The 25274-nt window shown below is 42.4% G+C and overlaps 1 protein-coding gene across 2 annotated transcripts; it reads right to left on the reverse strand.

The window, feature by feature from the left end:
- Positions 1–1050: 1050 nt before the first annotated feature.
- LOC146260497 (uncharacterized) lies at positions 1051–7922 on the reverse strand. 2 transcript variants are annotated; one of them, XM_084670573.1, is made up of 6 exons: positions 5981–6190; positions 5519–5590; positions 4743–4938; positions 3834–3890; positions 3189–3288; positions 1051–2405 (listed from the first exon to the last, which is right to left on the reverse strand). In XM_084670573.1, the coding sequence occupies exons 1-6, from the start codon at positions 6098–6100 to the stop codon at positions 2288–2290; spliced, it is 663 nt and encodes a 220-aa protein (XP_084526699.1). In that variant the 5' UTR covers positions 6101–6190; the 3' UTR covers positions 1051–2287. The 2 variants fall into 2 exon arrangements, with proteins under 2 accessions (XP_084526699.1, XP_084526700.1); XM_084670574.1 differs by lacking the exon at positions 5981–6190 and adding an exon at positions 7864–7922 and having other exon boundaries at positions 1056–2405.
- Positions 7923–25274: the final 17352 nt, after the last annotated feature.

The following is a 25274-nucleotide window of genomic DNA, read 5'->3' on the forward strand; positions in this document are numbered from 1 at the left end:
CCTGAGCAGACTCGTCCGATCGACATCCGCGAAACCCACCGCGACCTCCGAGGGAGGTGCCGGCTTTACCCACCAGGATGTGAAACAGGAGGCTACGGCGATCGTGGAGGCTTTTCTGAATGACATTCAGGCCCTCTCTGAAACAGCAGGAGGGCCTGGCGTTATGCCCCAGGCTCTGCTGTTCGCCTTCAGGCTAATTGATGAACTACAGAGAAAGATCGGTCGTTGCTACGTCCAGCCGTCTCCAGACCAGGCCACGTCGGAGGTGAGCCCAGAACGGACGGACTCTCCTGCCTCTGTGGCGGCGAGGAGAAGATCCAGCAACCCGACTCAGGCCAAGAAAAGTCCGATTCTGGAGCGCATTCGGGGTCATAGGTCGACCCCTATCCAAACCAAAGGTCATTGAGTTTGAACAGGTTGCGCTGCCCGGCACCCCGATCGACAAGAAAGTCGTTTTTGACAGTTGACGCACGACTGTCACCACGGGGGGGGGCGACGACCTTCCGGAGGAGTCCGTTGACGGAGGCAGTGAGACCATAAGTCGGGTGGTTGACTCGCTCCTGGGCAGTGTGAAGTCGATCTTCGTCTGCTAGCGCCCTCAGATCCCCGGCTCGACCCAGCCAGGCTTTGGGACTTGTCCAGAAACCTGCTTGACCAGTTGAACACCCAGGTTGGGGATAGGAGGAGCTTTTCAGACACGGTGCTGATTAAGCGCAATGGTAATTGCGGCGACCCTCAACCAGAGACGGCCGTCCCCCCTGAGTTGGTGTACGGCTTCGCTGAGCGGTCAGTGAGACGCCTGCTCTTCCTCGAGGAGCCCGTCTGCAGCCTCACCCCCTCCAGCTACTCCTCCTCCCAGAATTCCTCGGAGATCTTCCAGCAGGCCGTGAGTCTCCTCTCCACGGTCATTGTGGACCAGGTGATTGAAAACCTGTCTGGGAGCTCCCAGTCCTCCACCACAGGTCTGGGAGTCCAGGAGTCTGAGTCCTCCACAGTGGGACAGGATCAGGAAGTGCGTGCTCTCTTGTTTTATGTTTCACTTTAAATACAAGTCAGTGGCTTTGTTGATTTTTTAATTCACTTTGTTTGGTTATTTGTCGGTTGTATTGTTTTTTAACCGTCTGTAAATTAGTTACAGCATGTTTAGTTCTTCTGATGTGCAGAGACCCTTTTTTTGCTAACTGGTTTTACTTCTGTAAAATGCAAAATCCAAAGCAGCCCAACCTGACACACAGACATCTCCACACCATGACTTTATCTGTAAGTACAGACTGGACAGGGTCTGAGATGGGACCAGTTTTGTTACACAGGCTTTGAATAGACATTCACATACACACACATACTGGTCCTTATGTATTAAAGGGACTATTTTTTCAAACCATTTTTTTGCAACACTAAACGGACACCTCTTTCCACTTATGCTGGAAAGATGTTGTGAATCTTCAAAAAAAAATATTTGAGCCATACAGCACAAATCTCACTTCCAAATTTAGATACACACATCAGAACTCAAGATACAAGAACCTGACAGAATGCTGTATTAAGAGGACACAAGATAATGAGGTACTTAGTCCCCCCATGATACAAACCGTAATTGCCAGGACCATAGCCATACACATACACAAATGTGAAATTTGTGTATTAAAAAAGGCCAAACGTGGATAAATGGAATATGACTTAACAGAAAGTAGAAGTATCAGAGCAACAGAAATGTATTTGTGAATAGAAAGGAAAACATTTATAAATGGCTAAATGAAATGAAGCATGTCTTGTGGAGGCAGGAGGAAGGCTGACAGTGTCCCAGTTACAACCGGCCTAATGTTGGATGTGGTGTTAGATGTGATGTTGGATGTGATGTACTTAAGCTATAGCTGTGTGGTGTTAGATGTGATGTTGGATGGGATGCACTGTAGCTGTATGGTGTCAGATGTGATGTTGGATGGGATGTACTGTAGCTGTATGGTGTTAGATGTGATGTACTATAGCTGTATGGTGTTAGATGTGATGTTGGATGTGATGTACTGTAGCTGTATGGTGTTAGATGTGATGTACTGTAGCTGTATGGTGTCAGATGTGATGTTGGATGGGATGTACTGTAGCTGTATGAAGTTAGATGTCTTGGATGTGATGTTGTTGGATATGATCCAGCTCTGTCGCAGGGTGTTATATCTATCCAGGATTTTCTTTTCTTTACAAACTTACGCCCCAATTCCTTACAAAATCTCAAATGTTTTGGATAGAGCAACCAGTCAGAGCAAGATCTTCAGCCTTCTTGCATTGCTGGCATTCAATCATAGTGGCCAGTTTCCCTTTTTTGATGTGTTCGCCAAAATGTCTCATGACTGCGGCAACCTCCATGGGAGACCAAAGATGCTTTTTTGCTCTCCTGGCACTTTCCAGAGATACTAGAAAAAAAGACAAATAAATCAATTAAAACCAACTCCCAAAAACATTTTTTTAAATAAGGAAATTTATGTTTGGTTTATCATTTGTTGTAACAATGTTTCTTGGCTATAAATTATGTATTGATGTAATACCCGTTTATTCCCCTTTTTAAATGTGCATTCATAAAAGAACATACATTAGTGGGACAAGCTACAGAAATTAGCATGTGGGTTGCACAGATGAAAAATTAATTCTGCCAATGCCAAACAGCTTATTCTGCCGTTGATTATATGATTGAATTCCGAAGAAAATACATTTTCGTAATTAAAAAATGGTATTTGTTTGACAAACAGGCTTTAGCAGCTTGTGAAGAACCATCCAAAGCCAAAAGAGACTTCTCCTTCTCATGCTGGTCCCAAGTCTTGTTTCCCAGTGAAGGAGATCCCACTCAGAACCATCTTACTGACTTCACCAAAATACATTTGTCTACAAGTGCAGCATCGGCCCAATGGTTGAGAACCCTGGTTTACTAAATCTAACTTAATAACCTAATTAGAAAATATATATTATTCCCATTGCTATGCTTACAGTTTTTTGGTGCTTTGCTATTTAGAAAAAATATAACAATGCATTAAGGATTAAAATTGGCATAGAGAAAGTAGTATAAACAGTATCCCGCAGAAAGAAGAGAATGATCATCATATTGCCTTTAGGTGGCATGGATAATTTATTTTTATCATTCTTCAGTTGTACTTAAGTAACTTGGTGGTTAGTGACTTTTGAGTATGTGTTTTCGCGTTTACCAGAATGTTTCTTCGTGTTCTTTTTTCTGCTGGGCTCTTTGTCCTTTTTTAGGACTTTTGTTGGGTTCTTCCCCCTTAGCATCTGTGTGTTTACTTTGTGCTGAAATGAAGAAAAAAAGAAAAATAGCAATGGATGAGCATTTATTTGTTGTAGGGTAGGGTCCTTAAATACGGTGAAATCCAATATGCTCCTTTATGGGGTTAAGCAACTGATGGATGAATAATAACAAATCAATTTACTGTAAAGCACTTAGGCTGGAACATTATTTGCTTACAAGTTGATTTGTCATTGTGAATGATATGATAAGTGCTTTTATTTTGAAGTGCAAGCCAAGGCACTGTAGTTGCTGTCGTGCGTATTGAAAAGCAGCAGCTAGGCCTATATGTTCCTTGTTGCACTGTAACGTATTCAAAAAGTTAATTGTTAGATTGAAAATTATTTCCTGGTCATCAGTTAAAGCTACTACTTCTGTAATCTACATTCACATCACTTGAAATTTAGCTTACATGCCTCCCATTTATCTGAACTGTTGCCGTGACAACAAAATTGAAATGAGTGAAGGTCTGAATCCACAATGCATTATTTCATAGCCTACAAGCAATCAAAGAAGGTGACATGTTTGTAGACTGAGGATAAGAGTTAACCTTGTGATAGCGCAGGTTCCTTGACAGGTTGCCTGACCATCAACAGTTCTGCACAACCTGTAATAAAATATAATATACTTCATTACATACATAGAAATAAAGATGAGTATTACAGAGAAAGTTTGGTTAACTTAAGTTACCTTTACCATGTGCAAAGGTAATGTTTACTCTTCTAATAATAATAATGAGATATCTTATGATTATATGCCTTTTCCACTGAAATTGTAATTCCTTGAGACTTAATTTCATTTGGCACATGCAGTTAAGTTTGGACAAAAGCAGACTTTCACAGAATAAACCAGGAAACATTGAACAATCTAATTGGCATATGGCTCCCTTTGCCATCTTTATATGTGACTTCATAGAGGCCCACGAGTAGAATGCAAACCAACTGTGGATGTCTGTTTGCATGAGCACTCAATTGCTATCTGGGACAAGTCATTCAGGCCCTTAACATTTTCTAGTATTTCAGATACAAATTAACACCCCCTTAATATATGTCTGAAATACTAGTAAACAGTCAGAAATGTTAGTTACTAACTTGACAGTGAAATTAAAATGGGTTAGGAATACAACATAACATGTAGTTACACTGTTAAAAGGCTAACCATTTGGTGACAAATAAAATATCATCACCATAAATAAAACAAATTTCAGAAGAAAAAAGTGTGGATATGAGATTTCCTGCATCGACCTCATTCTCAGCATCGACCTCATTCTCAGCATCGACCTCACTCTCAGCATCAACCTCACTCAACTGTAGGTTATCTAATAAAATAAATTATATTGCCTTAATGTGAGGTTAAAGTGTTATAAATTGTCTACACACAATGTGTGTTCCATTTTGCTACCATACATTTGCTAGAAACAGGTCTAATTTTTAATGTAAACAACTTGAAATAGCATTACCTTCAATTTCTATCTCGTCAAGTGTTTTGCCTTGAAGGTTTCTGAGAGACCCTTTCTCCATGGCAAGCAGCAGTTTGGATATTTTGGCCAGCTGGGTAGTAGCCTCAGGAAGTCTGTAATATTCATGATGAACGCGAATATCGTGGCCTAGGAAGTTAGCAACTTGGTCCAACTCGGGATTCTTGAGATTCAAGATCTGAGACAAAGTTGCAACATGTTTGCGTAATTGTGTTGACCTGAGGAGCTCAGGGTTTCCGGCCCCACATTCACTGAAGTGATAGGAAGTTCGGTTCATTTTACTGATTCGGTTCTTTGAATCTCGTTCAGTAAAATGAACGAATCTTTTTGAGTCATTCGTTCATTTCAACGGGGGGGGGGGGGGGTCTATACGTCCACTGCAAACACGTATGATATTCTCATGTAGGTTAGTGCATGACATGTGCACCAGCAGATACTATTTCAAAAGAAATTCCTGCATTAAAATAATGTATCATGAGTTTGTATGATCTGGTCATGTATTATCACACTAGCATTTAATTATCACGTCAAACAATAACACTGCACTAAACTGTAAGTTTAAATGTAAAGTGAAAATAACTTTAAACTTTTGACTGGTAGTGTACACAGAGTTGAAGTGGATTTATAGTTTTCATAATGTATTAACTTAAATGTGAAATTACACAATACCTGTGAATCTATACACAGCTGAATGCCATTCTTATGAATTCATATTTAAATAAAGTAAATGTAAAAAAGTCTTAAAAGATGAAACTTACCTCTAGTGTGTTGCCTGAAAAGGATCCGCATGCGTCCACATCCTCAGCCTGACATGGCATATCTTTGGAGATCTGAAATGTAAAGAACAATCACTGAATGTGAGTTTGTCTCTCATGTACAAAACTCAGTCCTCCTTATTCCTGCGCCTTACATGTTGAGTATTACACAGGACCTGTGTGTCTAGACACTCAAATATATCACATACCAGTTAATATTTATAAATATAAGATCAGCATAAATCTATCTACATGTGACAGTTTGTAACATTGTAGTACTGAATAAGTTGAAATAGTGTAGTCTGATTATGTCTTACTGCTAAATTAGCTTTTTTAGGCACTATTTTCATCACTTCTATATTTTTGACTATATTGACACTGTGTCCTACAACTTGATATACCCTTTAAAATTGTGTTCAAAGCTTGTAGAATAATTTTTGACAGTACCGTTGCAATTCTATATACCTTGCTTCTCCACGGCCAGTCAGAATCACCATAATTATAAGTGATTTCTTCCCCTGGACCAATATCTTTGAGTGCAAATAAACAGAGATAGGGTCTTCCATACACTCTTGTAACTTTCATTTTGCTGTTTGGATTTGCCTCTTCATCATTTACCAGTCTCCCTAATGATCCATCCTCTCTGGCAGCATCAACACTGAAGTATCAAGTATGCAATAAGCATTAGGCTAAATGTTGTAGCCTATGTAGGCTATTTAGGTTGATTTTCTATCAATGTTGAACAGATTGAACTGATGACAATAAGAAAATGAGAATATACGTGGTAAATTATCGTTTTCCCGTTGGGTCAGTGTTACAGGAACGTCTGGTTAAGCACCAAGTCACGCTAAGCCTGACAGTTAGTCTGACCCTGACCAGACTAGTTTCACAGCCTAAATCAGTTAATTTATTTAATTTGATGTATTTCTGTGATTAGTTAAACTTTTTACAATGTTTAACTTTTCTAAAATGTTTCTGTGGATTAATCCATAAACAATTGTTAAAGTAAGTATATATCTAGATATACAATTATCTTCCCAAGAAAATTATAAAAAATAAGAGCTTCTATTTTGAGCAGTTGTTTGTCTCCTTTGAAATAAGAAAGATGTTCTGAAACCTTTGCTTAATCAACTCACAACTCACTTTTTTATGAATTTATATATTTGACATCAAACCTTTCTTTATCTTTACCCAAGGAGCAATAATAACTAGCATCATCTTTAGGATTTTTTTTCGCTCTCTGTGGCCTTGTTCCTGCCATCTCCTGCAGAGATCAGATGTTGTTAACTAGAGCAACAACACATTACTGTATACAATATGATTTAATGATATTGTATGTGAAAAGTATGAATAAAGAATATTATTATATGGCAACGACGGTACAAGCTTTCTGATTGGCTAATGGGTAGTCATGCCAGACGCATATTGCCCTCCTCAGTGGTCAATACGGCTCTGTATTGCCCTCTGACGTCATCTCCAAAATGAGCGATGAGTCAGCTGTGAGTTTTACTATCCAGATGATGCTGAAAAGATTTGTAATCGAAAGTGAGGATGAAGACTAGACTCTTTTAATCACTTGTGTCGTTATTTTGTGTTGAAATTAAGGCCATTTTAGCAGAACCATGTTGTCCGATTTCTATCAAAAGTAATGAGTTGCTAGGCAACACATGAAACACAGCGTGAGAAGACTTGAGAGCTAGCCACAATTAGCCTAGAGGTACCATTTATTTTCGTTTACAAAATGAAAAAAAGCTAAAAATGCCATATAATAAATTACTTACCAACCTCGACCTTCGGTCATGCCGGGAAATATCAAACCTCGGCTTTGCTGGCAAAGCTTTGCCGGTAAAGCCGAGGTTTGATATTTCCCGGCATGACCGAACAGTCGAGGTTAGTAAGTAGTTAGTAATATTAGTAGTAATTAGTAATATTACCGACTCTTCCAGTTATTTTTCCAAAACGAAAGCTAGCTACCTCTAGTTAGCTTCGGTTACCTAGCAACCTAGCATAATACTTGTAGCAATGTTACTACCTGCTAGTGTTACTTGTTAGGGATATGAAACATAACCATTAGTCAATGTGCAAGCAGCTGCTCTGTTGAATAAATATATATGTAAATCTGAATTTGAAAGAGTCAGTATGCCTACGTGCCTCCCCAGCCACAAACCTCACCGCACGTCACTGGCCGCTTGCTGATAACTAGATAAACTGTCATAGATCAGATGTTTTGGTGCATACAAACATCAAGTAACCTAATCCATTCTGCATAATTTACCTTTAGTCATTGTTTAAGCAGATTACATAACAATATGTACCTAAATGTGTAAGGCATATTAAATGGGTCTTACCTCGTCCTCAACGCATGCAGGAATGAAAGGTGTTTAATACTAATGTTTCGCAGCAAAACTTGACGGATTGTACCACGTTGATAGAAGAGGAGGGGTGTGACAAAATAAGAATTCCTTTTTTGTTTCTAAAGAGCATAATGTTTGAATTATTCAGGAAGAAGAAAACAATTTATTTAAGCAAAGTTTTGTTAATTTCATTCAATATTTCAAGATAAATGGTTTATAATACATTTTGCTTTTATCATATTGCTAACTCATCCCCTGTGTAAATAGCGACTTGAATTGGAAGGACAGTGTAGTAATTATCAGGACCTTCCGGCAGACAACTAATCAGCATTAGACGTTGTGTGCATATTCGTGAGGTCTTGCTAGTACACAACTTGCTATAGGGGGCACTGTGGTGATACACAGATTGTACACACAAAAATCAGGTTTATATGTATTAAACGGACATCTTGGGTTTTTTGCATTTTTAGGGTTAATGGACCAATAGAAACCATTCTACAATTTTAGAATGTTGTTGAAATTAGCAGGACACTGCTCCTGTCCTGTTAATACAAAATGTCCTTCTAGTGTGGTGTGTATTCTGACCAATTGTCCTGTTAAATCACATGTACAAACACACACACACAAACACAACCAGAAACTCATAGACGCTCTACCTCCTGTCCCCAGCAACCAACACCGTGTCTCCAGGTGTGTCTCCAGGTGTGTCCCAGACCCGGACAGGGCCTGTCTCTGGCTCCCTGCCTGTGTCCCAGACCCGGACAGGGCCTGTCACTGGCTCCCTGCCTGTGTCCCAGACCCAGACAGGGCCTGTCACTGGCTCCCTGCCTGTGTCCCAGACCCGGACAGGGCCTGTCACTGGCTCCCTGCCTGTGTCCCAGACCCGGACAGGGCCTGTCTCTGGCTCCCTGCCTGTGTCCCAGACCCGGACAGGGCCTGTCTCTGGCTCCCTGCCTGTGTCCCAGACCCGGACAGGGCCTGTCTCTGGCTCCCTGCCTGTGTCCCAGACCCAGACAGGGCCTGTCCCTGGCTCCCTGCCTGTGTCCCAGACCCGGACAGGGCCTGTCTCTGTTTCAGCTTGTGGGTATTTTCTCATTTCTGTATTTTCACCATCAACAAATTACACGTTTCAAAAGTCAATAGCTTCTCAACCACATGAATTAGAAGTGTCAAAATAATGTTAAACTGTTGAAGATGTATGCATTCATGCTGCACAGCCTTTATTTTGTTCATTTTCATCTCAAGTTATACATTTTTTCTTTTTTCAAAATAAACCTTCAAATGTCAATAGCTTTTTGGTCATGTGACCTATAATCCTCAAATTCATTTCAGTGTTCACTGACTGTATGCATACATGTTGCACAGACTTAAGGTTTTTCATTTCTATCTCACATTATTTGAAGCACATTTTTTTAAATGTAAAACCACAACCTCAGAGGCTTTTTCCCCATAGGGCTTTTACCTGCATATAATACAATAAAACAAGGATTGTTCATTTCACCATGGAACTGATCTTCGGAGTCTTCTTTCACATGCTTCATACTTTTATGTGTTTAGTATGCGATATGCTCAGAGTAGAGCAGTGAGCGTAGGGCCTTGTTGTAAGTTGTTGTGTGAGTAGCCCTTTGTTGTTTGTGCGTTAGCCTTCGAGTAGTGGGAGCTCATTTGGGTTTTCTCCTCTGTGGCCACGAGGAGAGGATCGAGCAGCCTGACTCAGGCCAAGAAGAAGAGTCCGATTCTGGAGCGCAGTGAGGGTCAGAGGTCGACCCCTGACAAAACCCAAAGGTCAAAAGCTTTTGAGTTTGAACAGGTCATGCTTCGAGGGACTCCGATGGACAACAACGTTGTTTTCGACAGTTGTCCGATTGTCAGACGCACGACTATCGACACGGGGGACGACGAAGTCCTTCCGGAAGAGTCCGTTGACGGAAGCAGTGAGACCATAAGTCGGGTGGTCGACTCGCTCCTGGGCAGCGTGAAGTCGGACCATCGTCTGCTAGCACCCTCAAATCCCAGTGTTAGGTATATTTATTTGTCAAAATGCTCACAGAGTCGTCGGGTTTAAAGAAGGTTCAATGGTTCGATTGTGCCAAAACGTCTGAACTCTTGTTGTACACGTCCGTTTTTTACGTCTGTACACGTAATGACATCTGTACATGGACGTTTTTAACATCTGTACACGTTTAAAATTGGGTGCTACCACTTCATGTTTTTCTGAGGGGAAACCAGATAACGATTATTGCAAGATTGAAAACCTGTCCACACTCAACCAATCTTGATTGAATTAAGGTTAAGAAATAGGCTAATATAAATTGGCAGTGACATTAACAACTGTAGGCTATTTTGTAAGTTACTGAAAAAATAATTACGTTTGTACACTATCATATTCACATTTCGAAAAAGATGTACATTTAAGTTTGTTAAAATGCCCACTAGATGGCATTGTGAGTGCAAAAATAATAAGGGCAGAGCCTCTGGTCAATGCGATGAGTATACCCAAGGATAAATTGTGGCGCAACAGCAAGCAAAATAACATTAAAATAAAACAGGTTAGGAATACACAGGGTTGAAGACAGCTGGACAGTACACATAGAAGCCTTATTCAAGAAATAAAACACGTAATACCCATGGCAATATCCAACACAGGGAATATACAACATATTTTTTATGTAATTGAGAGTAAATGAAAATGTACAGCGTCTGTTTTTTTCCCCCTGGATAGGGATGGGAACAGTAGTGGTAGTGGTTCCCAACCCTGGTCCTCAGGGCACCCCTGTCCAGCATGTTTGAGATGTTTCCCTGCTCCAAAACACCTGATTAAAATGAATGGTTATAAGCAGGGGTGCACATAACTTTTTCAGTGAGTTTTGCAGGTGAGTACCAGGAGATGGTGTCTGGTACGCAGCCCCCAAAATTCAGCAGACTGCAACTTGGCACGTAAATCCCCGCTGATTGTGTGAGCGATGCTCTGATCCGTGTGCCCCCTTCACGTGGATGATATACATATGCACCTCTGACATTTACTCCTAGCTGCTTCAGTAAAGTAATACATTCAGAATAGGAAGACATGGGACGTGCGTGTTTAGCTTTAAGGCGAGGAGAAAAATATTAAACAGAGTCTCGCCATCTGGCAAGTGTGCGACTAGACATTTCTCGGCTAGCTTGTTTATTAGCGATGGCTTGCGCCACATTCGTGTGCTGCTTGCTATTTTCATTTTTTTTAAATAAAGGATGGTTAAAAAGGACCTGTTTTGTTTGCTAGATGTGGATTTGAGACGCAAATCTTGCACCACTCAGTGCGCTCTTGATCGTTAGCTTCAAGCCACTGCACATCTTGAAGCTGCACATCTTGGATTTTTTTCGGCTCTGGCTCCAGTTGGCGTTTCTTTGTAGATGGCGAAACGCCAAGAAAGCTGCTGAATATCTGTTGATTTTTGGACATCTCTGACCATAGTTGACAACCAACGTGTCATGTGTAAGGTTAGATATCAGTCAAGTACGCAAAGGCGCGCCATAATACAAGTGGCATTATGCATTCCTGGTTTTTGTTGCACATGCGTACCTGCGTACCACTTATGTGCACCCCTGGTTATAAGCAGGCTTCTGCATAGCATTATTTCAGAGCGGCTCCGACGTTCTTCCGAGCAAAGTTGGCCACTCTGAACACACCTCAGATCAAGGGAAAATCTGATAAAATAATTTGTAGATAATCAGGACATAAACTAGGATTGTCGGGACATTACCTAGGATTGTTGGAAGGTGGGAAGGGGGAAATCGGCCCAAAATCTGCCCGATTATCTTATGGTGTGTACCCAGCATTAGTCAGAGCATGTTTGAATGGAGTTGTAAATTAGTGGAGCAAGGAACAGAGTGCCATTAATTAAACCTAAGCAAGGAGCGCACATTATTAATGGCCCCGTTTCCTAGACATGGATTAAACCTGTAGTTCTAGTCCAAAAGTAAGAGAAAAATGCCTAGGCTTAATCCATGTCTTGGAAGCTGGGCCATATCGGCTGTAAGAACAAATACAGTATGTAACAAATGTGAACAGATTTAATCTCCATGCTGCTATATTGCATTGCCTGAGCAGCACCTTTGGCCAGATATCTGGTGCATTCCTTTGCCTATTTGGTAGGCTATTGAATGTTTGAATACCCTCTGACCATGCATGGGGCATAGGGCACACATTTCTTTTTTCACTCACACTTTGGTGGTTGTAAAGTTTCCGCATTAACTATTTCATGCCAAAACAAATTTTTTATAAATGTGTATATGACCTTTCATCATTTACAATCGCCTTGCATGCTCTGTGCTTTGAGTCATTATAGGCTATGGTTGCATTCATCCCTGTTCCCCACTCGAGGTGCATCATTATTATAAAATGAATGACACTGAACAGTTTGCCATGAATTGATTGTGTTGTTGATTAGAAAAACAAATTGTAGGCCTATGTGTAGGCTACAGAGTCACATATATTTATGCATAAAGTTGAACAAGTTGTTTATGAAATGTCTAAAGTTGGCCAATTTAGATTACGTAGGCCTAGATTAATATTCTAACCCAAGGGGGTTAGTATATTATGCAGTGTACATAATGCACTGTACATTTAAACATCAGTTCTCTGCTTTTTTCTAAACTGTCGGAGGCCAAACCCACCACAAAACATAAGGCTCCAGCAAAATATAGCCTACGCTATTGACTTGACTAGGAATTAATTAGCCATATATATTCGCAATATAGAGGCTTAATTATTATTATTATTATTATAACAATGTATATTAAAAGGCAGTGAATGAAATCCCAAATCTTGGCTAGTGCTCCACAGTTTCCATAAATAATCCTCCCAAAACTTCCCTCTTAATATTATAACCTAAAGGAAATGAAAACACAAGACAATGGCCAAATGCATATATATTTTAGAAAACAATTACCTACTGGACTGGATACTAAATGACAGCTACGTAAGAGCCCACATGGTCACAATAGGACTACGTACAGCCTACTGCAGACACTATGTAAAAACGGGGGTGGCTATGTTGAAGGCAACCAATAGAATGGAAGCATAGATGTTCCAAACAAGTACAGACGTCTAAAACGGCCGTGTAAAGACGTCATTACGTGTACAGATGTCAAAAATGTACGTGTACAGACGTAAAAAAATGTACGTCTGTACACGTTAAAATGTCACGTCTGTACACGAACGAGAGTTCAGATGTTTTGGCACAATCGGCCTTCCATAGTGTCGATACAGAGTTGCTTAAAGCTTTACAGTAATGGGCAGTTCTTACATACATGGTTCAAAACATGTTACAGGATGGAGACAAGACTTTCCACCTCCAACATGTGGAGGTGAGAGTCTGTGACCCTTGGATGACATTCTGCTACACCAGCTCTTCATACATGCATTTGCAAGACATCAAAGGCTCAACTTTTTAGCAAAGCATTAAGTTTAAGACAAACAGAAACGTTCCTTGGGTGTCTCTCTTACGCTTAACCGTATTGGGGTGCAGTACTTCTCTCCCTGAGCACAAACATATCATACACAGCAATATTCTTTTCAGACTATATAACAATGTTGCTCAAACATTTCCAACAGCCGCCAACATTTGCAATGTGTGCTGGCAAAGCGGGTCGCGGACAACCAATTCGCTGGGCCACTTCATGACTTTACATAACGGACAAACAACGACACAATCGGTCAGATAGTAAAGTTAATCAACACCGCTTACCACATCATTAACAGTGAGCTCCCCTTCACCGCTTACGAGAGAACGGTTGCACTTCTGAAGAAGAATGGAGAAGACGTTGGTTCTCAGTACCTCACTGATGTAGCATGTCGAAGGTAAGTTACTCTGCTAGATTACTATTACGTTGCTGTAACTTTGTTCACAAAGGATGGTAGACACAAAATGTGACTGCTTGAGTGTCATGAGTGAGATTGAGTCAACACCGATTACCATATTGTGAACAATGAGCTCCCCTTCCGAGCCACATTAGCTATCTATGTTCTAGCCAACCTATGGTAGCCTCATAATAACCAACTGCCGAGAGCCCAGCATAGCATGTTTTAGATTCAACTTTATTGTCAGTACAGTACTGAGGCAACAAAATGTAGTTTAGCATCTAACCAGAAGTGGAAAAAGTGCAGAACATGGCACGTGTAAAGTGCAATAAGTGAACAAATAGACACTAAATACTAACAGCAATTGCATGTAACATTACACTAGTGGCTAGGGAGCTCATTTTAGATATCTAATTTATTAGACTGTTTAAAGTTCTTTGTCTGTTGCGAATAAAATAAGAAAACAGGCGAGTGAATAAATTAAATACCCCCAATATTGTAGTTGTCTAAACTTGTGTTTTGTTTGTTTTCAGGTTTGTTGATGTTATATTTAATGAGCTGTGGGAGAGCCATGTTGCAGAAATTAAAGCGGCACATTTTTCAAGTGTTCTGTCAGACTCATCTACTGACGTGAGTGGCAGAGACCTGGAAGGGCTTTTTGTCAGGATCTTGAGCGGTGGACGTCCCGAGAACATCTTTTATGAGGGGCTGTGTAGGCCATAATTCAAACTTGCCTCTCATAAACACTACTGAAATACACTCACATTCACTACTGAACACCTCTCACGTATACTATTGAAAATGGAAGCTCACACAATGACAACTGAATACCTATTATACTCATGAGTGAGAACCTCTCTTATGCGCACAACTCAACTGAAAATGTAACCTCTCACACACACACAACTGAAAATGTTACCTCTCACATATACAACTGAAAGTGTACATTTTACTGATTCGGTTCTTTGAATCTCGTCCAGTATAATGAACAAATCTTTTTGTTTGGGGGTGGGGGGGGGGGTGCTACTGCAAACACGGTCAGTCCACTGCAAACACGTATCGTATTCTCAAGTAGGTTAGTGCATGTGCACCAGCAGATACTATTTTAGAACAAATTCCTGCATAAAAATAAGTTTGTATGATTTGGTCATTTATTATCACACTAGCATTTCATTATTGCTGCAAACAATTATACTGCATTGAACTATAAGTAAAGTACAAAAAAAGTTACAATAACAAAACCTGTCATTATTAGGCTACTAATACTGCTAACAAGTATCATTCACGTAATAAACCTTGTCACGCGAAAGTGAACGAGGTAAACAAATTATTTCTGTTTCCTCTTCTGAGTCACCTGAAAAAGGATCCAAAGAGTCATACCCGGCAGATGAACGAATCGTTCACCTTCCAACCGTGTTTTCTGCCAACCGAGTCCTTTTTCACATGACCTGCATAGGCTTTGTACTGGTAGCTAGGGGAAACGAACGATTTGTTCATGTCCCGACTTGGTCTTTCTACGAGTCTTTGGATCATTTTTCACGTGACCTGCATAGGCTCTGTACTGGTAGCTAGGGGAAACGAACGATTTGTTCATGTCCCGACTTGGTCTTTCTACGAGTCTTTGGATCATTTTTTCACCTGATAGTGTGATAATAAATGACCATTTAAAACCATACAAACTGTCATGTTGTACTGTATTTAATAGAGGTTTCCTTTAAAACAAAATATGATCTGCCACACAAAGGCTCAACACAAAAAAGCATACTTTTATCCATTCAAGGAGGAACCACCTAAAACTTGAGAAGGCACCTTAAATCTGCACATCCAACTGTGCTCTTAGCACAAGTTAGAGGAGACAGTGATGATACTGCGGCAGCAGGAGATGTTTCCACCAGCACCTCTACAACTGGGCCTGCAACTGCTACCTAGACCATGTCCACATCATCCACTATTCCAGCAGCACTTACCACCACCCAAGCAGCAGTTAGGCCACGGAGGCCACAACAACAAACCTCAATGGGCAGTTTTGTGACAAGGCCAATGGATCCGTTGAGTCAGAGTAAACTGGATGAGGCTCTAGTCAAAATGATTGCTTGCGATTTCCCGCCCTTTTCTGTGGTTGAAGACAAAGGCTTCAGGGAATATTCAAAGCTTCTGGACCCATCATACAGTCTACCAGGTAGAAAAACTATATCAACAACTAGTTCTACCTATGATGTATGAGAAATTAAGAACTGAGGTGATGGACAAAATCAAGTCTGCCACGGCGGTATGTCTCACAACAGACTGCTGGACCTCAGTAACTACCACAAGTTACATTGTCATTTCATGGAGGATTTTCAAATGACTTCAAATCTCCTGGACTGTTTTGTCATGACAGAGAGATACACTGCTGACAATCTTGCAAGGGAGCTGACCAGGGTTAGTGAAGAATGGGGTGTAAAGGACAACATTGTAGCCTGTGTTACAGACAATGCTGCCAACATTGTATCAGCTGTGAGAGACCTTCACTGGGACCACATACCCTGTTTTGCACATGTTCTGAACCTAATTGTTAGAGGTGCCCTGAAGATGGTCGAAAGTATTGTGCAAAAGGTCAAAGCCATTGTTGAGTTCTTTCACAGGAGCACAGTGGCTTCAGAGAAGCTCAAGGCCACACAGCTACAGATGGGACAAGAGCAATTACGCTTAAGCAGGATGTGGCCACAAGGTGGAATTCAACATTCTACATGTTGAAAAGAATTCTAGAGGTCAAAGATCCTGTCATCTCCACCCTGGCACTTGTGAATGCTTCTCTGCCAACCTTATCCCTAGAGGAATGGGACATTGTTAAAGAAACAGTGGATGTTGTCAAGCTGTTTGAGGAGGTCACAACTGAAAGGAGCGCTGAGAGGTATGTAGATTAAGTGATAAACACCTATTTTAAATCATGATTGCAAATTCAATTTCTCTTTAATGATGGATTGTTTTTGTAACCTTTTCACAAACAAGTATGTATTGTATCCTTTCGAGATATATATATATATATATATATATATATATATAACCTCAGAAGGCTGAGGCTGGACAAAGAGGCCGCGTTTAGGAGTGGGGACAGGGACAGATTCAAGGAGTCGAAGAACAGGTTTAGCAAGGCGGTGAGAGAGGCTAAACGACTGTACTCAGAGAGGCTGAAGCGCCAGTTCTCTGCTAACGACTCTGCTTCTGTCTGGAGAGGGCTCAGGCAGATCACCAACTTCAAGCCCAGAGCCCCCCACTCCACTAACGACTCTCGTCTGGCCAACGACCTGAACAAGTTCTACTGCAGATTTGAAAGACAATTGAACAGTCCTGTACAACTCCTTTCCACCCGGGAGGCCTCCCCCCTCTACAGTGACGACCATCTCCATTCAGGAGAGAGAAGTGAGCAAACTGTTCAAGAGACAGAACCCCCGCAAAGCAGCTGGGCCGGACTCTGTCTCTCCAGCCACCCTCAAGAACTGCGCTGACCAGCTGTCTCCGGTGTTTACATCTTCAACACCTCCCTGGAGACATGCCATGTGCCAGCGTGTCTCAAGTCCACCACCATCATCCCTGTGCTCAAAAAGCCCAGGCCAACTGGACATAATGACTACAGACCCGTCGCCCTGACCTCTGTGGTAATGAAGTATTTTGAGCGCCAGGTGCTGGAACACCTTAAATCCATCACAGACTCTCTACTGGACCCCCTGCAGTTTGCCTACAGAGCCAACAGGTCTGTGGACGATGCAGTTAATATGGCCCTCCACTTCATCCTACAGCACCTGGACTCCCCAGCATCCTACGCCAGGATCCTGTTGGTGGACTTCAGCTCTGCCTTTAATACCATCATCCCGCTCTGCTTCAGGACAAGCTCTCCCAGCTGAACGTGCCTGATTCCACCTGCAGGTGGATCACAGACTTCCTGTCTGACAGGAAGCAGTGCGTTAAGCTGGGAACACAAGTCTCTGACTCTCGGCCCATCAGCACAGGATCACCTCAGGGCTGCGTCCTTTCCCCTCTGCTCTTCTCCCTGTACATCAACAGCTGCACCTCCAGTCATCCGTCCGTCAAACTCCTGAAGTTTGCGGATGACACCACCCTTATTGGACTCATCTCTGGTGGAGACAAGTCTGATTATAGGTGGGAAGCGGCCAACCTGGTGACCTGGTGCAGCCAAAACAACCTAGAGCTCAATGCTCTTAAGGCAGTGGAGATGGTTGTAGACTTCAGGAAGAACACAGCCCCACTCACCCCCATTACCCCGAGTGACTCCCCAGTCAACACTGTGGAGTCCTTCCGCTTCCTGGGCCCTATCCTCTCCCAGGACCTCAAGTGGGAACTGAACATCGGCTCCCTCATCAAGAAAGCACAACAGAGCATGTACTTCCTTCGGCAGCTGAAGAAATTCAAACTGCCAAAGACAATGATGGTGCACTTCTACTCAGCCATCATTGAGTCCATCCTCACCTCCTCCATCACCGTCTGGTACGCTGCTGCCACTGCCAAGGACAAGAGCAGGCTGCAGCGTATCATCCGCAATGCTGAGAAGGTGATTGGTTGCAATCTGCCTTCCCTCGAGGACCTGCACACCTCGAGGACCCTGAGGCGAGCGAGGAAGATTGTGGCCGACTCCTCCCACCCTGGACACTCCCTTTTTCAGTCACTCCCCTTCGGCAGAAGGCTGCGGTCCATCAGGACCAATACTTCACGCCACAAAAAAAAAGTTTTCCCTTCCACTGTTGACCTCTTCAACAAGGCCAAGGGTCCACACACTCTAAATGACTTCCTGCTAAAAACAAATTACATCTACACAATTCTACCTTGTACATTTGTAACTTTTGTAATATTTGAATTTTTTGTATTTTCATATTGTAATTTAGCAACTTATATTTTATTTCTGGCAACTTATATTTTATTTTATTGTACATTATTTAATTCTAATTTCACTTAGTACTGCTAGTTTATATACCCTTAGTATAGATAGTCCACATATTTTTATTTTAGGTTCCTATATGTTTATTGTATGCACCTTCCTGCCAAAGTAAATTCCTTGACTGTCCAAACTTTCATGGTGAATAAATCCCTTTCTGATTCTGACAACAGTCTTTGCAAGACACTTTGAAGACATCAGGAGTGGAATGCCTGGAAGATATGAAGTATTTCAGGGAGTCAGACCTTCTCAACATCCTAAGGCCAACAGAAGCAAGGAAAGTGATTGCCCGCTTTAAGGCTATTGGTACATTTGCTAGTTAGTTGAAAGAACTGTTGTGCAGATTCTCAACGTTACCTTTGAGGCTTCTCCCTGACCTCACACACTTTTGCCATATTCCTCCACCTGATTCTACTATGAAACAGCTTGATAAGTGGACTAAATCAGGTGAGCTATAGTTGAAATATGTGGGCCTCAAGGACTGTGTTGAGAAACTGGAACACTGTAATTTGTGTGAAAACAAAACTGAGTCAGACAAGGTAATTTATTTCCCAAATTGTCAATCTTTTTCATTAACACAAAGCATAAGACGACAACTAATTCCCATCTTGTCTAATGTTATGTTTAAGGTGAAAGTGATACAGAAGATATCTTCCAAACTCCAAGTGCTATGGCACAGAGCCCCATAGAAACTCCCCAATCAACACTCAGAAGAGTGACTGAAACTCCCCAATCAACACTCAGAAGAGTGACTGAAACTCCCCAATCAACACTCAGAAGAGTGACTGAAACTCCCCAATCAACACTCAGAAGAGTGACTGAAACTCCCCAAGCAACACTCAGAAGAGTGACTGAAACTCCCCAAGCAACACTCAGAAGAGTGACTGAAACTCCCCAATCAACACTCAGAAGAGTGACTGAAACTCCCCAAGCAACACTCAGAAGAGTGACTGAAACTCCCCAAGCAACACTCAGAAGAGTGACTGAAACTCCCCAAGCAACACTCAGAAGAGTGACTGAAATTCCCCAATCAACACTCAGAAGTGACTGAAACTCCCCAAGCAACACTCAGAAGAGTGACTGAAACTCCCCAAGCAACACTCAGAAGAGTGACTGAAACTCCCCAAGCAACACTCAGAAGAGTGATTGAAACTCCCCAAGCAACACTCAGAAGTGACTGAAACTCCCCAAGCAACACTCAGAAGAGTGACTGAAACTCCCCAAGCAACACTCAGAAGTGACTGAAACTCCCCAAGCAACACTCAGAAGAGTGACTGAAACTCCCCAAGCAACACTCAGAAGTGACTGAAACTCCCCAAGCAACACTCAGAAGAGTGACTGAAACTCCCCAAGCAACACTCAGAAGAGTGACTGAAACTCCCCAAGCAACACTCAGAAGAGTGACTGAAACTCCCCAAGCAACACTCAGAAGAGTGACTGAAACTCCCCAAGCAACACTCAGAAGAGTGACTGAAACTCCCCAAGCAACACTCAGAAGAGTGACTGAAACTCCCCAAGCAACACTCAGAAGAGTGACTGAAACTCCCCAATCAACACTCAGAAGAGTGACTGAAACTCCCCAGGCAACACTCAGAAGAGTGACTGAAACTCCTTAAACAACAGTCAAAACAGTGACTGAAACTCCCCAATCAACACTCAGAAGAGTGACTGAAACTCCCCAAGCAACACTCAGAAGAGTGACTGAAACTCCCCAAGCAACACTCAGAAGTGACTGAAACTCCCCAATCAACACTCAGAAGAGTGACTGAAACTCCCCAAGCAACACTCAGAAGAGTGACTGAAATTCCCCAATCAACAGTCAGAAGAGTGACTGAAACTCCCCAAGCAACACTCAGAAGTGACTGAAACTCCCCAAGCAATACTCAGAAGAGTGACTGAAACTCCCCAAGCAACACTCAGAAGAGTTACTGAAACTCCCCAAGCAACACTCAGAAGAGTGACTGAAACTCCCCAAGCAACACTCAGAAGAGTGATTGAAACTCCCCAAGCAACACTCAGAAGTGACTGAAACTCCCCAAGAAACACTCAGAAGAGTGACTGAAACTCCCCAAGCAACACTCAGAAGTGACTGAAACTCCCCAAGCAACACTCAGAAGAGTGACTGAAACTCCCCAAGCAACAGTCAGAAGTGACTGAAACTCCCCAAGCAACACTCAGAAGAGTGACTGAAACTCCCCAAGCAACACTCAGAAGAGTGACTGAAACTCCCCAAGCAACACTCAGAAGAGTGACTGAAACTCCCCAAGCAACACTCAGAAGAGTAACTGAAACTCCCCAAGCAACACTCAGAAGAGTGACTGAAACTCCTTAAACAACAGTCAAAACAGTGACTGAAACTCCCCAATCAACACTCAGAAGAGTGACTGAAACTCCCCAAGCAACACTCAGAAGAGTGACTGAAACTCCCCAAGCAACACTCAGAAGTGACTGAAACTCCCCAAGCAACACTCAGAAGTGACTGAAACTCCTTAAGCAACACTCAGAAGAGTGACTGAAACTCCCCAAGCAACACTCAGAAGAGTGACTGAAACTCCCCAAGCAACAGTCAGAAGTGACTGAAACTCCCCAAGCAACACTCAGAAGAGTGACTGAAACTCCCCAAGCAACACTCAGAAGTGACTGAAACTCCCCAAGCAACACTCAGAAGAGTGACTGAAACTCCTTAAGCAACACTCAGAAGAGTGAATGAAACTCCCCAAGCAACACTCAGAAGAGTGACTGAAACTCCTTAAACAACAGTCAAAACAGTGACTGAAACTCCTTAAACAACAGTCAAAACAGTGACTGAAACTCCCCAATCAACACTCAGAAGAGTGAATGAAACTCCCCAAGCAACACTCAGAAGAGTGACTGAAACTCCCCAAGCAACACTCAGAAGAGTGACTGAAACTCCCCAAGCAACACTCAGAAGAGTGACTGAAACTCCCCAATCAACACTCAGAAGAGTGACTGAAACTCCCCAAGCAACACTCAGAAGAGTGACTGAAACTCCTTAAACAACAGTCAAAACAGTGACTGAAACTCCCCAATCAACACTCAGAAGAGTGACTGAAACTCCCCAAGCAACACTCAGAAGAGTGACTGAAACTCCCCAAGCAACACTCAGAAGTGACTGAAACTCCCCAATCAACACTCAGAAGAGTGACTGAAACTCCCCAAGCAACACTCAGAAGAGTGACTGAAATTCCCCAATCAACACTCAGAAGTGACTGAAACTCCCCAAGCAACACTCAGAAGAGTGACTGAAACTCCCCAAGCAACACTCAGAAGAGTGACTGAAACTCCCCAAGCAACACTCAGAAGAGTGATTGAAACTCCCCAAGCAACACTCAGAAGTGACTGAAACTCCCCAAGCAACACTCAGAAGAGTGACTGAAACTCCCCAAGCAACACTCAGAAGTGACTTAAACTCCCCAAGCAACACTCAGAAGAGTGACTGAAACTCCCCAAGCAACACTCAGAAGTGACTGAAACTCCCCAAGCAACACTCAGAAGAGTGACTGAAACTCCCCAAGCAACACTCAGAAGAGTGACTGAAACTCCCCAAGCAACACTCAGAAGAGTGACTGAAACTCCCCAAGCAACACTCAGAAGAGTGACTGAAACTCCCCAAGCAACACTCAGAAGTGACTGAAACTCCCCAAGCAACACTCAGAAGTGACTGAAACTCCCCAAGCAACACTCAGAAGAGTGACTGAAACTCCCCAAGCAACACTCAGAAGAGTGACTGAAACTCCCCAAGCAACACTCAGAAGAGTGACTGAAACGCCCCAAGCAACACTCAAAAGAGTGACTGAAACTCCCCAAGCAACACTCAGAAGAGTGACTGAAACTCCCCAATCAACACTCAAAAGAGTGACTGAAACTCCCCAAGCAACACTCAGAAGTGACTGAAACTCCCCAAGCAACACTCAGAAGAGTGACTGAAACTCCCCAAGCAACACTCAGAAGAGTGACTGAAACTCCCCAAGCAACACTCAGAAGAGTGACTGAAACTCCCCAAGCAACACTCAGAAGAGTGACTGAAACTCGCCAAGCAACACTCAGAAGAGTGACTGAAACTCCCCAAGCAACACTCAGAAGAGTGACTGAAACTCCTTAAACAACAGTCAAAACAGTGACTGAAACTCCCCAATCAACACTCAGAAGAGTGACCGAAACTCCCCAAGCAACACTCAGAAGAGTGACTGAAACTCCTTAAGCAACACTCAGAAGAGTGACTGAAACTCCCCAAGCAACACTCAGAAGTGACTGAAACTCCCCAAGCAACACTCAGAAGTGACTGAAACTCCCCAAGCAACACTCAGAAGAGTGACTGAAACTCCCCAATCAACACTCAGAAGAGTGACTGAAACTCCCCAATCAACACTCAGAAGAGTGACTGAAACTCCCCAAGCAACACTCAGAAGAGTGACTGAAACTCCCCAAGCAACACTCAGAAGAGTGACTGAAACTCCCCAAGCAACACTCAGAAGAGTGACTGAAACTCCCCAAGCAACACTCAGAAGTGACTGAAACTCCCCAAGCAACACTCAGAAGTGACTGAAACTCCCCAAGCAACACTCAGAAGTGACTGAAACTCCCCAAGCAACACTCAGAAGAGTGACTGAAACTCCTTAAACAACAGTCAAAACAGTGACTGAAACTCCCCAATCAACACTCAGAAGAGTGACTCCGTGGAAGCTCCGCTGCATGTCGGACGGTTCACGCCTCCGCATCGTCCATTATCAGGTGATATTGGACACCTCGAAGGGCATTATCCCGCTTATACCATGGTCACTTGCCAACAATTTTCTTTTTTACAAACATTAATTTATGTTTTGGGGCGTTTTGCAAAATAGATCTAACGTTTTTTTACGTTAGCCAACTCTGATATTTTATAGTCCGCTAAGCTTATAGAACCAACACCGGCTTTCCCGTGGCTGAGTTATTAGCCCAAAGCTAATGTTATGCTAGCAAGATTCAGAGGCAATAACATTGTGTACGGTTGACAAACAGTAAATATAATTTTACAGTATGTTTGACAATAAGATTTGCTAGCTAACCAGCCATGTCACTGTCCCAAAATCTATATCAAGATTTTCACGAACATATCGGCCATAATAGTACTAGGATACAGTAATGGCCGCATTCTGAGGAGCAAGTTGAATAGCAAATGGATGTGAGATGACCGCATCAAAGTTGAAATTTTTTCCAAACAGTGATTTTAATTTGACAGTATGTTTAACGACAAGATGAGCCAACTATCGAGCCATGTCATTGTCCCCAAATAAAATCATTATTTTTAAGAAGAAAATAATCGGCCATTTGTAGAGCTGCTGCTACTGTCGTGTTGGCCACAGCCTTTCTGAAGTAGATTGACTAGCGAGGTGAATAGCGAATGGGATGTGAGATGAGCGGTTACGTGACGCTGACACATTCAGTAAAGAAACATTTTGCAAATAGGTTAAAATAAATATTGAAGTCACTCATTGTTTTAAATACAAGTTAGCTTGTTAAAGTATTTCAAAACTGTAAATGGAGGCTTTGACTCCGTCACTGTTGTTATGGTTACTTATTTCACATATTTTGTACAGGCTCCTGTGTAGCCGGAATAATTTAAAACGGTGAAAAGACAGTTTTGCTGCAATGACGCAGTAGGTGTCCGTTATCACCCGATAATGGACACCCCTGCAGCCAATCAGAATTGAGTATTCACCCAGAGCATGGTATAATTTTCGATAACAGACCGTTGCTATGAATAACTGACCACTGTCAAGAGAAGTGGCCTTTTTGCCTCGGATTCACGTCTTTCGTAGCACTCCATTGCTTAGCGACATCAGCTGATCCAAAACCTATTGGAATAAAACGTATAGCCTATACCAGGCAAAAATGGATGAGTTTCCGATTAATTTAATACTTTTGGAAAGTACGGAGATTTTGTCACTTGGTTAAAGGCTGAATTGTTGCCATCGCCAGTGAAGACAAGAGCAAGAGAGGACAGCAGCATAGAAGAGGGCAGTGAAGCGAAGCAGCACAAAGTTTTGGATGACGGAAACATTAACAAATTAGAAGAGGATCGACACGAAATCAACACTAAAAGGAGCACAGTATGGGCCATGTCAGTTTTCAAAGACTGGTTGATAGGAAAAAAAATGCCATTAGACATGCACTATAGTGCCGAAAATCTAAATCAGGTACTATACGCTCTTTTTATCCGTCAGTGCAGAATGGCAAAGGCCAATCATACTCAATTGCAAGCTACATCGCACTTAGGGCAGGGATAGCATGTCACTTTTCTACATTTGACATAATGAACTCTGGCAGTTTTTAATCGAGCAACGACATGTTCAAGTCCGTCATCAAAGACACCAGAAAGCCCCCCCGATTTCAGCGACAGACCTAGATCTGCTCATCAATTCCGAGGTGCTGAATCATGTCAACACAGCTTGCGCTGAATCATGTCAACACAGCTCACAGCTTGGTCAAGAAGGTGTGGTTCAATGTCCAGCTGCATCTACCAAGACGTGGCAGGGCAATTGGGACTTAAAGAGGGACTCTTTCATTTTCAGAATCAGAAAGGGATTTATTCGCCATGAAAGTTTGCACAGACAAGGAATTTGCTTTGGCAGG

Source organism: Hypomesus nipponensis, chromosome 13, assembly GCF_054491055.1.
Source record: "Hypomesus nipponensis isolate SF chromosome 13, ASM5449105v1, whole genome shotgun sequence".
Classification (NCBI taxonomy): Eukaryota; Metazoa; Chordata; class Actinopteri; order Osmeriformes; family Osmeridae; genus Hypomesus; species Hypomesus nipponensis.